General features: G+C 47.7%; 1 protein-coding gene across 4 annotated transcripts in view; it reads left to right on the top strand.

Moving 5' to 3' along the window:
• The window catches only part of ACSL1 (acyl-CoA synthetase long chain family member 1), a 55,997-nt gene that overhangs the window by 3,160 nt on the left and 36,960 nt on the right, over positions 1-15,877 (top strand). For 2 of the 4 annotated variants that reach the window (XM_036894115.2, XM_036894114.2), the window contains exon 1: positions 14,707-14,827. The exons of 1 other annotated variant lie outside the window; for it this stretch is intronic. In XM_036894115.2, coding sequence (XP_036750010.2) covers positions 14,707-14,827 — 121 coding nt within the window. Of the gene's footprint in view, positions 1-14,704; positions 14,828-15,877 lie in introns of those variants that run through there. One more of the 4 variants, XM_036894113.2, reaches the window with a different exon arrangement.

Raw genomic sequence — 15,877 nt, 5'->3', positions numbered from 1 at the left:
ATTATAGAAATTTGAGAACTGTAAAAAGTAAAGGCCTTCAAGAGAAATACTAACATTTTTGTGTATTTCCTTTTTGTGTTTTTCTAAACACTTAAAAAATTTTAAGAATGTATTTTTTATTGAAGATACTAGTTTGATAATTTAGTTTCAGTCACCTAAGACGTTGTGAACATTTTTTCCATGTTATTACATACTCTTCAAAAAAAGAGTTTTGAAGATAACTGCATTATATGGTTAATGGGATATGTCATAATCTATTTACCTTTCTCCTGAATATTTAGGAGCAACTATTTCAGAACAGTTTACTGAACTCACATAGTTAAATATATCTGTTTTAAAAATTGGGGCATCTTCTGCTTTAAAACTATTGAAATTGATGATGATTTGAAAATAATCATTATTAGTGAATGGTTTTAATGGACTTTTGGGTTCATGTGTTGTAGTCAAAAGCTGTTGAAGTAAGGATTTCATGGTTTGGAAAGATAAATGGAAAGAAGTCAGGGGATCAGAGGAGGAAATGTGCATTGCTCTTTATACCATTTCTTCATTCTGGGAGGGACTTCTGATAAATGTGTTATCTGTCCATTTGCACAGTTTTGGCTGCTATAGAAATTTACACTTTCTCCTCAGGTTTGTTGTGGGAGAAGTGTCCATATACAAAATGCCCAAATGCCTTGAATACCACTTATTTTTTTATTAACTAGAGAAAAGAGAAAGTTGCTGCAGGCACTTGTTTCTCCCTCAAAGCTCAGCTGTCAGCCCCAGAGCAGGCCAGGGGCAGCTGATGACCGTGGTAACTGTAGCCCGAGCACGTCACCTATTAGGTGATGATAATAACATCAAACAGTGCAAGGCCCTGTTCTCAGGCCTCACATGTGCTAACTCAGTTCATCCTCCACAAAACTGCAAGGGAGGTCCTGCCATCATCTGTGTTTTACGAAAGATAAGAGAACACACACAGGAATCAAGTTGCTCAAACCAGGATTGGAACCTAGGCAGTCTGGCTTCAGAGCCGGGGCTGCTAATTGCTTGGCTCTACCGCCTCTCTAGAACCTGAGGTATTGTTAGTCCAAAAGCTTATTTCAACAGCTTTTGACTAGAACACATGAACCCAAAAGTCCATTGAAAGTTTCAGGTTATCTGGCTGGTGGGAAGATGGAGGGAGAAGCTGATTCTCTGGTGTCGTTGCTCCTTGGTTTTCCCGTGTCTCATTTACACTCTGTCTTGGGCCCCCAGAGTGCTGAAAGGGACAGCAAATTTTGACTTAGCTTGGTTCAGAGAAAGAGAAGATTGTCTGCTTGCTGCAAAACTATGACTTTCTAGAGAATTAGAGTAAAATTTGCCGACTCTGGAAGTTGCCTTGTAAGACTGGACCAGTGTGGCAGCGTGTGATTAATGCATGAAGTGTGCAGAAGGAAGGGGGCAGTGGGGGAGGCGGGGTGGTGGAGTGCGACTCTCTTTGGAGATTGGCGTCATCGTGGCATGTTGGTTTGCTTTCTGCTCCAAGTCTTGGGGTACTTTTACCAGAAACAGACCTTCTCAGCATGTTTCAGATCTTGCTGAACAACTGTTCATAGACAAGAGAATGGAAATGGGAATTTTCAGGGTTTAAAGGCCCAATGGCATCACTTAGTGGTCACAGGCCCCTTTCTCCTAGTGCAATTTTAGGCAGTGTGTCAATATGTGACAGAAATGAAAGCAGGGCTACCGTGGCCAAAGGGGCAGGGGCAGGGTCCATGGCTGCACAGACACCATTGCTCTCTCCATCGCCCTTGTCACCTCTGAGGCCCTTCCGATCAGCCCAGGCTCCCAGAGCACGGACAGCGCAGCACATGTGCACTTGACGGATGCAGTCCCTGAGGTGCAGGAGATGCGGTGCCTTAGCCAAGGTCACACAGCCTCTGCTCCCCTCTGGCCAGGACTGATGGGGCAGTTTATTCCTGGGAATGGCTGTGCCTCTGTAACCCCCAAGACTGTACTTAGCTTGGCTCTCACGGGCTTCTAGAGCCTGGTTCCAACCTTCCCTTGCCCATGCCTCTGCTAAACTACCACACAGGAGGACATTTGCAGCGCCAACTGCTGGCACAGGGTTGAACCAAGGTCTCTGCCCTCCACGCCACTGTCCACGAGCTCTCTCCTCTGCCTGACCAGTCTTCCTAGTCCTGGAAGGGCCTCCCTGGCCCGGCGTGCCTACCTCGAGCTATCCACGATGACATTCTTCGACCCACCCTCATTCCTCATGTGCCTGCTCCTCAGAGGGACTGTCCCTGGGGTGACAGTCATTGTCCCCAGACTCCAAATCCCTCCCTGGAACCTTGGCGACAGCTGGGATGCACCAGCTGCCACACTGGTGATTAAAATGTTGAAATACTCCCATATTGGTTAGAAAACAGCTGCTACCCCAAGTGCCCCTACCCCAAATTCAGGAACTGAAGGGTACCGCCCGGCCCAGCCAGAGATCCCCTGCACCTGGGCTGGTGTAGTGGCCCATTTCTTTTCCCATTGGTTGAGGCCTGGCTGTACTGGCCTTTTATTATTTTGAATAGCATGTCCCCCTCTGCCCTTCCTTTGCCTTTTCACATGCACATAGCTTGCTTTCCCATATAGGCATCCCAGCCACAGTTCAAGCTCTGGGTGGCTGGGAGACCTTGGCGTTGTCATTTCTGTATTGTCAGCAGCATTTAACAAAGGCCCTTGCTGCTAGTAAATTCTTAAAATGATCTGATGATTGGTTGAGACTAGGAGACATTCAGATGGTCACATGTCCCATAGAGGGAGTTGCTGCCAAGAATATACCTTTAAATATTCCAGGTCTTTTTATATTATGATGCTGTGCAAAGCTTAGATGTGGTAGCCAAGATAAAGGCATTGAGAAATCTCTAGACCAAAGCCTCACTGGGTTGAACTTCGTGTTGAGGGTACTTCTGGGGTGTCTCTTATAGGGCAGTTTCAGTTGCGTGTGAGCAGCTGGTGGCTGAAGGCCTTGCAGGATGCGGGAGGAAGGGCGATCAGTGGGAAGTTCAAGGTAGCCTGACACAGCTGTGCTCTAGCCTTCGTGTACCTGGCTTTCCTACTTAAAATCCTAACTTGTTTCTGTGCCACTAGTGAAATGGTCATGTAGCTGTCTGTTCCTTCTGTAGGACAGTTGCCTACATTGTGCCTCAGGCAAGCCTCCAATGTGTCCCAGGATGTGGAGCTAGCCGTGACCTTGCCTGTCCAGCCACCCCCCTCACCGGGGACAGCGTGACCCAGAGGGCTGTGGCCGAGCAGCCCTGAGACAGGCTCCACTCGGACGGCACTGCCAGTCTGTGTTTTCCTCTCCTGACACGAGTCAGAGATAAATGCTGCCGATGCCAGGACCGCTCTGAAGTTCAGGCAGGCTGCAGATCCTGGGCCCTTGGGGCACGGGCCGAAGCTGTGGGGTCCCCAGGACAGGCCTCCTCAGTGATGCCAACCCCTCAGCCTGCCATGGCTCCACGGCCTGGTTTCCCCTTCCTCCAGAATAGCCACCCCAGTCCCCTTGGCCAGTCCCCTGCAGTGTCCCGCCCTCTCCAACACGCTGCTTTCCATCCCGGGGCAATGCTGAATCTCTTTGTCACCCTCCTACGTGGAAAGTCTGTTTGCAAGCTTTGGCGAGCTTTGTCACCCTGCCTCCTAGGTGTGGCAAGTTTTTCAGGGTGTTCCAGTTAGCAGTTTCATTTATTGCCAGAGTCAGGAACTGACAGAGACTCTATAGCCAGGCAAGTGACCAGAAAGGTTATACATACTATGCTCAGGAGACTGAGTGGTAGCCTCCAAAAGGGGCTGTGTGTGCCCTGGGTTGGGGGCAGACAATTAGGGTACCGGCTGCGTATATGAGAATTTCTTTAGAGGTTTATGCTTAGTTTTCTTTTTAAATTTATATTTGTGTATTTTATAGTGCTCAGAAGGTATCTGCACATATACATAGTTCATAAATAAATGCAGTTACACATGAGAGATACATTTATTATTTTTGATGCATTAGCAAAAGTTTAGAGAACCAGAAAATTAAAATCCTCCTCTACTATCAACATGGCAAGATACCTCTGAATGCCAGTCAACATGGCAAGGTACCTCATTTAAAAGATGTCACTTTTAAAACAAGAGAATTCAGTTTGCCAGTGAGGGAAGAGTAGAAACTGCTTTGTGACACCAGTTTGTAATTCATGTTAAATTGGCCTGTAACTTCGGGAGAGTTAGGTTAAATCCTGAGTATGTTTTGCCTTAGGTCCCTGAACTTGACAATGTAGAAGACTCATTTGGACAAGGATTTTATTTTTTTCTGCCTTATTCAGTACTGTGTCCCCTGAGGCTAAAGCAGTGGTTGACATAGAATGAATAGTCAAGAAATATTTGCAAACTAAGTGTATGGACCTTTTTCTTGCATGACAGTTAAATATTGTGCTGGGTCGCCCACTTCAATTCAACATTGAAGCTGGCTTTGCTTAACCTCTGGTCATCTGGCAGGAGGCAGTGTATGTGCTCATCACCTTCACTCCCTGCAGATGAGTTCTCAGTTCTGTAGGACCACAGAGCTGACTGGGCCTCCGAAGTGTCACCTGAATGCTAGGATGTGTGGGATTTGCTTTAAAATCATTTTTTTTAAGGGACATAAAGTGAAACAACATTAGCAAAATGTTTATCATGATTGAAACTGAAGCTGGTGTTCTAGGTGTGAAGTATAGCCTGTTATACTATTCTGTATACTTTTGAATAGATTTGGAAATTTTCATAATAAGCTTTTAAACAAAACAAAAAGGGAAAATAGAGACCCAAACCTAGCGTCACCTGTTCGAGTAGATAGCGGCTAGATGGGACAATCTGTTTTTCTTTCTTTCCTTCTGTTAAACACTGGGTCATTATTCTGTGATCCTGTGCAACCTGTTAGATTCGCTTTGTTCTTAGCCTGCCCAGAGCCAGTCACCTCTGCTTAGAGCTACCTGGACTCTGATGTAATTCTAGCTCACATCCCGTGGTTGTCATCGATCCCCCCCTGATCCCTCCTCATTCAGTGAGCCAAATCCTGGTTAACCTTTCCTGTTTCATGTGCCACTGAGGTTTTCCGCAGAGCTGACTAAATGAGAGCTCAGAGAAGGCTCCTGTGTTCTTTACACACCCTTGTTGGTCCTAAGGAACTATGCAGTGTAAGAGTATTGGTGGGTTCCATTTGCCTCTGCTTTTTAGGGTCACAGCAGTTCCCTGCTGAAATTCATAAACACTTGAAAGTGGATTTCCCCCAAACTTGTGCATAGCTGGCCTTCCTCTGTCTGCGTCCAAGCCTGTCTTTGGATTCTGACTCCCACCCAGCCTAGTTTGAAGCCCTTTCTCGAGTTTATCTGTCCTCCTGGAACCTTGATCTATTTTAAGATGTGTAAGTAACTCTACCCAACCTTGCAGCCTGTCAGCCTTCTTATCCAGGTCACTGACACTTAATCGTGCGGCCTCTGTGCTGAAGGGCTGGGCCTTGCCCTTCTCGGCCTCGGTGCCAGGCCTGGCGCTGGCAGGGACGGGAGGTCTCCATAACTACCACTGGCTGCTCGGGGCCAGCGTCCTGCAGCCACTGGGTCTTCGCCTGCTGCCAGGAATGCTCTCATGGGGGAGACGCAGGGGGTCCGTGGCCTCTGTTTTATGACACTGCTGCTCCTGCCGGCCCTCAGCGGGGGAGGGTGTGGAGGGTGGGGGGCGTGTTCCCCACCCCCACGTCTCTGCCTATTTGCATGTGACTTGCCTCCCACAGGCTCTGCACAGCCCCTCTCTGCTCCTGCCCAGGCCCAGTGCTCCCAGGGCCCTGCGTGCCTACAGCCCCACGCCCCCCACCTGACTCCTGCGGTCTGCATTGTTTGCATGATGCCTGCCTGCCTGTGTGCTGTCACCCACACCCTAAACTTGAAGGCAGAGAAAACAGTACACGTGCTCTCTCCTCATGCTGATGGCCTTCTGTTTGCAAGGAACCAGGGAGAAGCTTTTCTTCCCTGCAATTTCAGTCTTGTTAGTTTATTTGCAGTGGGACCCTTTTTCCAAGGGCCCTTAAGTGGAAGTTGCCCACCTAGCTGGACAGTGGCCATGCCAGGGCCCACCACAGGGCAGATAGGGGGAGCACAGATGGGTGTTTTCTGGGAGGGACTTTTACCCCATCTGTCATTCTGCTAGAAGGACAGGCTGCCACTACAGTGGTTTCTGGAGCAGGAGGGAAATACCATAAATACAAGAGCAAATCGACTGACCTAACCGAGTTATGTAATTTTTATCCTGAGAAATTTTTTAAAATATAGCAAAGGACAGAGAGTGATAACGTCATAAAACCTGTGCCCACTGCAGAGCTGATAGGTTGATGCTGGTTGTTCCTGTCCACGTCCTGCTGGCACCTGGCGGGCTGTGTGTAGGTGGGATCCCACGGTTACTCCCGGGTGGCACAGCATTGTCTCCTGACACCTTGTGGTGTAGATGATGGAAAGGGGTGTGGCTTTCCTGTCTCCCCGCTCCTTTCTCAGGCTCCCCTGAGGCCCACACAGGCAGCAGCTGGGCTGCTTCAAGACTGCAGCTCCTCAGAGGCCCAGCTAGTACCTACAACAATAAGCCTTTTGCATTTGAGTCTAGTGTTCTTTCCATGCGGCCTTCCAAGTTGACTACTGGACGTTACAGCTTTGGACTGAGCCTCTGAAGGGCCCCAGGACTCAGGCACCTTCTCTGAGCTTCCTGGCCCTTGGGGAAGAGCGTCTGCCTGGCAGTCCAGTTGTAAAAGGACACCTGTCCCCTTTGCTATGCAGCTGTCTCCGTTCTCTCACCAGAGCCTCTTGTTCAGGGTTTACTTTGTGGTTGATCTCCGGTCAGGAAGGTAGAAAGAGTTTGTTCTTCTGGACTGTTTTAGTCGCAAGAGGAATTTTATTTCTTTCTCTAGCTATTCTCAGAACAGGCCTTGCTGGTGTTGCCTGATTTCCCCAGACTGTGGTTCCGTGCTCTTCGACACGCAGCCCTACAGATGTAGTTAGGACTCTCCTTGTGCCAAGTGTCACCTGAAATAACATGCCTCATTACAGCCAGGTGACAACTGGGGATGTCACCGCCAGAAGCCTCTGCATCTGCATCATCATGCAAACAATGCACACAGCCGTGCAGACCGCAGGAGTGAGGCGGGGGCTGGGGGCTGCAGGCACGCAGGGCCCTGGGAGCCCTGGGCCCGGGTGGGAGTGGAGACAGGGCTGCGAGGAGCCTGTGGGGAGCAAGTCACAAGGTCTGCAGGAGGGCTGCATCAGCCTCACAAACAGGTCTTCCTGTCCCCACCGGCTGCAGCAAAGCCAACCCACTGAGGCTGTCTGTCTGTCTAAGCCCGCTTCCTTCTCTAGCTCTTGTCAGGAAACTTCCCTGCCTTGTCGTGACACACGTGCAGAAATCAGTGTTTCAAGACCAATGGAGATATCTTGTTTCTGTTGGGAATTTTTTTTTTTAATTTTGGAAACTTTTCCTCTTAAATCCATATCACTAAAATTTACACTTGCTGCCTCACACAGAGGCCTTTATATGACCTGGATACCTCTACTGGGTCTGTCCTAACTGTAAATATCATTTTCCTGGGTGGCTGTACATGGCCCGTCTCCGTATCTGTGTTGAAGAGAGAAGGGAGGAGAACTCTATGTTTTGGTTTGGTTTGGATTTTGGCTCTGGAATGTTGGACAGGTCCTGTTCCCAGCATTCCTTACATCTCAGATGGCCATCCACCCAGCTCTGCGGGCATTTCTGAGGCTTCTCCTCACTAGAGTCCTGCCATCAGACGCCAGCTCCTGGGCTGTTTCTCTGGTTTGGAGGGTTCTCTTTTCTGTCGCAGAATTCCCTTTCAGAGCTTGGTGGCCAGCCCGATGTGAGGCTCCGGCCTCCAGTCCTTCCGGCATTTGCTGTTCTACTTAAGAGAGGTACTTGTTTGCCTGCTTCCCTTTCCCATGGCAACCTGGCTTTGTTTTAAGCTCATCTACAGTCACATTTCTAAATGTACGTCTAAATGTTTACTGAGGAGGAGAGCGGACCCTCGTCCTTAGATGACCTGGGGTGACTTTATACACGAGTGAAACAGTCTGAGGAATGTCAAACATCATGGGAAGATGGGCAGGAGAATATTTTTATGTAGCCTTTAAAGCAGTGGCTCACAACCTTTTTGAGCCCCTCCCAGCATCTGGGAGATGCTTCTTCCTCCTTGCAGAAGCAGCCGTGACGTGGGGTGGCGGGGAGAGCGCTGCAGCTTGGAGATGCTTTGAATACCCCTGTTCTCTTCAGAGAAGCACTGGTCTATAAATATACCCTCCGCTCCTGGGGCTTGCAGCCGAGGATCGGGCTGAATCATGGAGGGTCAGTCATGACTCAGTAAATGTTTGTGAGGACCTGTTCTGGGCAAGACACTGTTAAACACCAAGGGCTTAGCGAGACTGTTGGGAAGGGACCCCGGCCCCGAAGGAGAGAGAAGCATCTGCATCAGAGAAGCATACAGTCACCATAATTATAAAATAGGAGGCGCTGAGGACCACAGAGGCTACAGATAAAGTATTCCTGGAATTCAGAGGAAGGACAGACTGCTTCTGACTGGGTGCTGGGGGTGGGGAGTGCGGGCATCACATAAGAATTTATTAGGGAAAGTGGCCTCTGTTCTATTTGGGTAGGATTTGGACATCTTAAAACAGGACCAGGGCAAAGAGATGCAGGTGAAGGAGACTTGAGCAAGCAGGGGCGTGCAGAGCAGTGGCAGCACAGGAAGGCTTTCTGGTGGGCTGTGGGGAAGGGCTGTGTGTAGTGCAGGGGGGCCAGGCACTCGGGGGAGGAGCAGAGGTGGCACGCACGGGACACCTGCATCGTGGCCACAGGAGGTGAGGAGCCGGCAGGGTAGCTGGCCCAGATTGGCGCGGGCACACGATGGACCTTTGGTCCCTCACACCTGGAGGAGGGCTGCCTGGGTCCTGGAAAGCTGGCCTGGAGGCTCACGAACCCCCCTTTCCTGCTGCGGGCCCCCTAATTACCTTTGTTGTTCCCCCATCATTCAGGGCTCAAATACTCAGCCCTCCCGTTCCTTCTCTTTCCTCCATTTTATATACACTTAGTTACCAAATACTGTTGGGTTTTTTAAGTGCTTAAAAAACATTATTATCATACAATATGTATCACATAAAATGTACCATTTTACCCCTTTGTCAGTGTGCTGTCAGTGGCAGTAAGTCCATTCCCCGTGCTGTGTAATGACCACGGCCGTCCAGCCCCTGAGCTGCTCCTCACCCGCACAGGAAGCCCGTGCCCCTGAAGCCGTAATCCCCCTCCCCACCCCACCTGGCGACCTTGATCTCTGTGCCTCAGTTTGCCTGTCCCAGGTCCTAGTACAAGTGAAATCATGACAACACTTGTTCTGTGTCTGGCTCCTTTCACTTAGCATCACATTTTAGAGTCCATCCACGTCATGGCACATATCAGAATTTCCTTCTTTTTTTAAAGGCTGAATAATATTCCACTGTGTGCAGACACCACGTTTTGCCCCGCCATCTGTTGATGGACACTGGGATTCAGATCCTGGCTTTTTAAAGCACCGCGTGTCATGGCTTTTTGTCATCCTCTGCATCACCTCCCGCTTTGTCTGGATGTGAATCACTGCGAGCCTGCGGTGCAACACTCGCCTCTCAGGGTCCACAGGCTTTTCCTTCCCCTGGGCACAGTTTCCCAATCTTGGCATTGAAGGTGGTAACTCCACACAGTGAGGACTGTTAGGAGAATTACATTTGATCACGGTGACTGCTTAGCACAGTGCCTGACACGTAGGGAGTGCTTAACACCTGTGCCTCTTACAGAAATCATAATCTCAAACTGATTTCCCTGCATGTCTTCCTTCCCCTCTCCAATCCGGTGCATGCTGTCATTTGTTCCAGTCTAACTTGCCCCAAACCCTAAAGCTGAGGGGACGCCTTGCTCCTCGTGGTCCTCTTTCTGTCCCCACCTCCTGAAGTAGGGCTCTTGTCCACAGATGCCACGCCTCCTCCGTGGCCCAGCTCGCCTTGTGCCTTCTGCACGCACCCCTGCCTGAGAGCGTGGGCCACTTTCATAATTTCTTTTGCACGAGCTGCCACCTTGTTCTTCACTATGCTGTGTACATGCTGGTGTTATGTGTTTCACTTCCAAGCCTTGTGAGCGGGGGCCGCAAGTTTTGGCGGTCTGTACCCACCCCGTGTGAATGTAAAATCATGCACATGCCCAGCAGGAGGTGAGGGCTCCCCAGAACACTTTTCAGTCCTCATATTAGAGTCTTTCCAAGGGTTTCTCTCTTAGTTGCTTTATTTCAAACAGCATCAGCTGTAGAAAGACCCCTTTGCCAGAAACCACCTCTGCCAGTCCTAGTCTTGGGCCTTGTGAAGGCCAGCGAACCGAACTGAACTTTTTTCTAAGGCAAAGACCTTTCACACTAGCTAAGTATTTCTGGGGGCTTGACCTTGCAAAGGCAAGTATTGCATATTATTGTAAAAAACGTTTAAAAACCAAGAAATTATGAGGTTTAGTTATATGAATATGGACCCACAGGACAGATTTTTAGAACTGTCCTACCATGACATACATGTGTTCCTGTGACTTGGGGGTGTTTCAGTGGGAGACGCATTTGTTACTTCAAGAGTTGTTCAACTGAAACCACCTAGATGTGAGAGAAAAATGTGGAGATACACCACGGAAAACTGTTAATCCTCAAAAGTGGCATTAGAGATGCCGGTCTGAAGAAGCATGTTCAAAGAATCTTAGTGGAATATAGTAATGAAATGTGAATAGGAAAAAACAAGTATTTCTAAAGTAATTAATTTTATCATGTGACTTAAATGTAGGTGTAGGTTAATGAATAGAGAAACTATTGTAAGCAGACATCTGACCATTTCATCTAACAGCTAAAAGTTTATCTGTTCAAATGGGACATGCTCTATCTCTTTATTTGGGGACATATACAGTAGTTGTGGCTTGTGGCCAGTGTGAATGGGTGAAGAGGTATGGCCCTAATCTTACTGGTTAAAAATTAGGCTAGTGTTATATTTGCCTTCAAAAGCTTTGGGTCCTACATTTTCTCAGGTAACCTTAAGGGAATGGACATAGAGTGATATAGTGTAGAATTCGAGTTGACTCAAATAATTCAGTATATCAGGTTTCCAAAAATGGAGCATCTCTGCCTCCTTTCTCCCTTAAAACTCTTCTTGGAAATCGAATTGGTGATGCATAGAATCACTTCATTGAAAAGTAAGTGAGTTTAAGGTGACTGGCGAGTTGGGAAGAAGAGCTCCCAAGCAGTGATGGGAGTGATTGACTCCCTGGGCCTCCTTGTGCGCTGTGCGTGGGATCCCGAAGTGACCCAAATGGTCTTTCTCCTTCTCTTGCTCAGAATGGGGAGATGGTCCCAGGGCAGTGACCACAGTTGCAATTCCTTTATGGGATGGGGTTTGGACAGCATCCCCTGCTTTCCTTTCTAACTGGGGGGGACTCCAGCACCTCCTTCTCTCCAGGGTGAGCCCGACTGCTCTTTTGCTTCAAGAGGGACTGGCTTAAGCAAATCTAGCTTTAGGTCAGTTGCCAGCTAGGGCTAAGGAGCATGAGTCCACCGGTTTTGGAGTGGCATGCTGAAAGAGGAGCGTACGGCCTAGCAGCTGCTCCCTTGTTTCTGCTCACAGCCAGCTCTGCCCAGCCAGCGTGGGACAAAGAGAGGGCTTTCAGCCTTCTGTAAATAGCCTTTTGTCCAAGGAGAGGAGGTGGAGCAAGGAATGGCAGCATCTTGCCAGCTCGCCTGGCTGCTTTAAGGAGAGATGTTAGGATTTCTTCATTTGCTGCTGCTGGGGCAAGGGTGCTGTTTATGTGGGTCTGCTGGAGGGACGCATTCCTCGTGAAGTTAAGCATCAAACTGCTATTATTCAGCTGGATGAAAGCTTGAGGACCTTCAGAAGGGGAGAAACGTCCAGATCACTTGTTTTTTGGTTTATAAATGATAAGATGAAAATAAAATGCTAAGGTAGGTACAAGTTTGTAGAATTGCAGGGGCTCCGTGTGTGTGTGTGTGTGTGTGTGTGTGTGTGTGTGTGTGTGTGCGCGCGCGCGTGCATATGTGTATGTGTCCATCCATGTCCTTAGAAAGCGATGCCCCTGTAAGTCACCTCTGGCCCAGAATCACTTTTTTCCTGGTGTAAACAAAATGGTAAGAGGTGAACCTTTGCGTCTAATGGTCTTTGAACCCACGTGTTCAGGTCAGGTGAATGCTGGTGGTTATGTAACACATGGAGCGTTACACGATTTTGGACACTGAGCTCTCATCACCCCATTCAGAGTGAGTGCTGGAAGATCTTTAGAAATGACCTGCTCTCATGGTTGAACCCCCTGTGCCTAGGAGGAAGTGGTCTCCCTCAGTGGAGAGGGTCAGCAGCCTCACAGAGGTTAAGCATTGTTCATTTAGGGGAAGAAGCATGAATTTAGAGTCAGGTGATGTCGAGTCTTGAGAAATACCTGGCGGAAGATTGACTTCTCCAGCCTCAGTTTCCTCCTCCTTGCTTTGTATCGTGAAGTTCAGGTCAGACACGGAATGTGAGGGCCTTTCCCCAACACTGCATCAGCACTAACTGTGTTGCTGGCTACTCTTCCCAAAGATTAGGGAGGCAGGTACCAGATTTCTGTTTTCCGACAGCCATGCCGTCCACTTCCCATTGCCTTGCCCCGTACTGCTACGTCCACCCAGGCCTGCTTAAAGGCCTCCGCCACTGAGGGCCTTTGGGGGCTCGTGCCAGGTTTCCCTGACCATTGTTACGCTCCCTGTCATTCTGTGGTTTTAGATCCCAGCTTTACAGAAAACTCAGGATACCCAGCTGAGCAAACCCGCTTTTGCAGGTGTGGAGGGAAGAACGTGCATGCGGAGCTGTCAAGAAGGAGAAGCCTGCTGCCAGGAGTCTTGTTTGTTTCTGTGAGAAATACTGGCTGCTTAAGCTCTTAAACCGATTGAATTGTATTCTTAGCAAACAGCAATGTGATTATATGCCTGGGCTATAAACTTTCTGAGATGCTGCTGTGGTAATTTGCTTTTGAAAGAATTAAAATGATATTCCAACTAGAACTCCATTGGAATAGGAATTTTTTTAAAAATCAGAGTTTTAACTATTTGCTGGCCAGTACAGGAGCTGATACTTCTTAGAGACCTGTTGGGCTGGCTTAAGGTGTGGTGTTTATGCTCACCTACTTTGTTTAAAGGCTAGCTATTGGGGCTGATTTTCCTTGAATGTAGCTCCACCTCCATTGCTAAGTACCGCAAGTGCCTTGTCCTTCGCAGCAGTTAAGCGAAAGGAAAAAGATGCATGATGCTCTCTCTTCACATTAAGGAGCTGTTCTTTACGTGGGTCTAAACAAGGTATATTGTCTTAGGTGGTTGTTGCATAGTCTCTAGGTTTCCCATGGGAGGCAGGGACTGATTTGCTCACTGAAGTTGGTTTGCAGCTTGTTACCTGGCTGCCAGCTGAGACGCATGAATGAACCTGGTATAGCTTGTCATTATTATCCACTGAAGGTAAGAATTTAGCTGGATTTAAACTCCTAGCATTACAAAAATTAGTATCTAATAAAATGCTCTTGCAGGGGTGCTACTAAACCAGTAACTTTCTGGAGGTTTTTTTTTTTTTTTTAGTTTTCTTTCCCAGACTTATGTCTAGAAACAGATTTATTTCTTAGTATGATGTCTACAGCTTGGCTATTGCTGATGGTCAAAACAGGAAAATTAATCACTTGTTTATGTCTATTTATGGGGGAGTTATTTAATATTTTCACACGGGGATGTGATTCTGTTGAACAGCCCCATAAATTCATACGCTCTAAGTTTCATGGAAATTACTTCAGGGACTTTGGGGGAGAAGGGCGGAGGGCAGGGTTGCATGTTGAGGGGTGGGTAGTGCCAGTTCGGACCTGGAGCACTGGGGTATGGTGAAGGCAGCTAAAAGGTGGAAGGATGTGAGGGGAAGGCAGGCTTGCACAGTCTGTGTGTGAGGTCACTTTGCATTTGTGGAGTTGAATACCGTTTATAAAATCTGGCTGCTCCCTGCCAGCAGGGCTGGACTCAGTTTGTCTGCTTGTCTTCAAAGTCTCCCATGTATCTCTTCCCCTGAGAGACCTGATTGCTACACCTCCCTGGAAGTTAACACTTACCACTTAATGCCTACAGATACTGCTTGCCTAATTTTGTATCTACCCCACTGAGAGCCTAGCCAGCTTATTAGTCTTTCTGGCTCCTAGCTCCATGCCTGGCACAACTAGGTGCTCAAATATGCTAAATGACTGTGGCAGCTCAATTCCTACAAATTTATCTAGCATAAATCTGCTGTGAGCATGCTACTGACGATCTGTTTCTTTCTTGGTCTGACTCATGTTGGTTCCACAGAACACCCGACATCTGATCATTCATTTCACTGGTTTTTAAAAATATGCCCATTGTCTCTTCTTATTGGGAAGCTGAGCAGAGAGAAACAGTGTCTCTTTGAAGCCCTGGCACTGGCAGTGACACTAGCCAATGCCTGTCCCTCCCATGGGTGGGGCAGTGGGGTGACTGTCTCCCAGCTCCTCATTGGCCTCTCCTCTCCCTTTTGTTCTCCTGGGAAGTCAAGTATGGATTCTGTCTTCTAGTTACCTTTAGCCTAGTGGGCAGGAGCGCAGGCCTCGGCATGTGACATGCCCTGGGAGACCTTGGCGGGGCTGCGTGCTTCCAGCCCCTGCCCCACCCCCACCTCCACTGCCTTTTCTGTCTCTGCAGTGGTGTGTCACCTACAGTCAGCTCTTGGTGGCACAGATGGTGAGTGGCTTTGTAAATGCTGGTGCTTTCGCTCCAGCATTGTGACCTGAAGGAATCTGCTTATCTATCTGTTCCTTTTCTTATCTGTCCTGTGAAATCTCTAAAATCCCTCTAAAATGTGTGTATGTGGGGTGGGGGTGTGCGTGTGTGTGTGCACATGTTGTACACACACCCAAACAGAGCTTCTGTAGCACAAGATTGCATGAGCTGAGCAAATACATTCTACTGGCTCCCATGGTACTGACGGCCAGTAAAGACACTTGGTTTTTAATGCTACTCCAAAAAAGAATCTATAATAGTATAGATTGAAATTTAAAGAGGACTTCTATATTTGGGGAAAAAAAAGATTATTTTCAGTTGTGTGATAGCTCTTTAAAAGAACATATAATAAGTAGCTCACAGATGCCATCTGAACTTGGAGCTAAAATGTTAACACTTGGTACATTACCAGGAGCTTCTTGAGGGAAGTCTTTCAGAGCAGTTACTATTATTTTCTTCTCTACTGCCAAAAGTACTTTATAGCAGTTACTCAACAATAATTTTCTAATTAGCATTATTCACATTTATCATGTGTGTATTTTTTATACTAATGTATATATAAATTGTCTATCACATTCTATCTGCAGCTTTACTATGCATTGCATTGTTCATCTCATCTTATTCTGTGTGTTTTGGTTTTTCAATTTTGATTGTAAACCCCTTGTAGTTGAGCATTATTTTTCATTTCCCCTGTACCTTAATGTTTGCTGGGGGGACTAAGCACAGAGTATTTGTAGAGGAAATAATAATGATACTTAGCATTTGCTGAGCACCTTCTGGTGCCTTGTATCATTCTAAGCGCTTTATGGGAATCTGTTAGTCATTATAAAAGCCCTACAAGATAGGTACTATTTTCATCTCCATTTATAGATGAGGAAACTGAGGCACATAGAGGTGAAGTAATTTGCCCCAAGTGATAGCGCTAATAAGCTGGGGAGGCAGGATTTGGCTCTAGAATCTGGGCTCTTAAATACTGTTCTATATTTCCTCCCAAATACTATTTTGTAATCT

The sequence above is a fragment of the Manis pentadactyla genome, chromosome 7, assembly GCF_030020395.1.
Source record: "Manis pentadactyla isolate mManPen7 chromosome 7, mManPen7.hap1, whole genome shotgun sequence".
Lineage (NCBI taxonomy): Eukaryota > Metazoa > Chordata > Mammalia > Pholidota > Manidae > Manis > Manis pentadactyla.
This window is presented reverse-complemented; position numbering and strand designations above follow the sequence as displayed.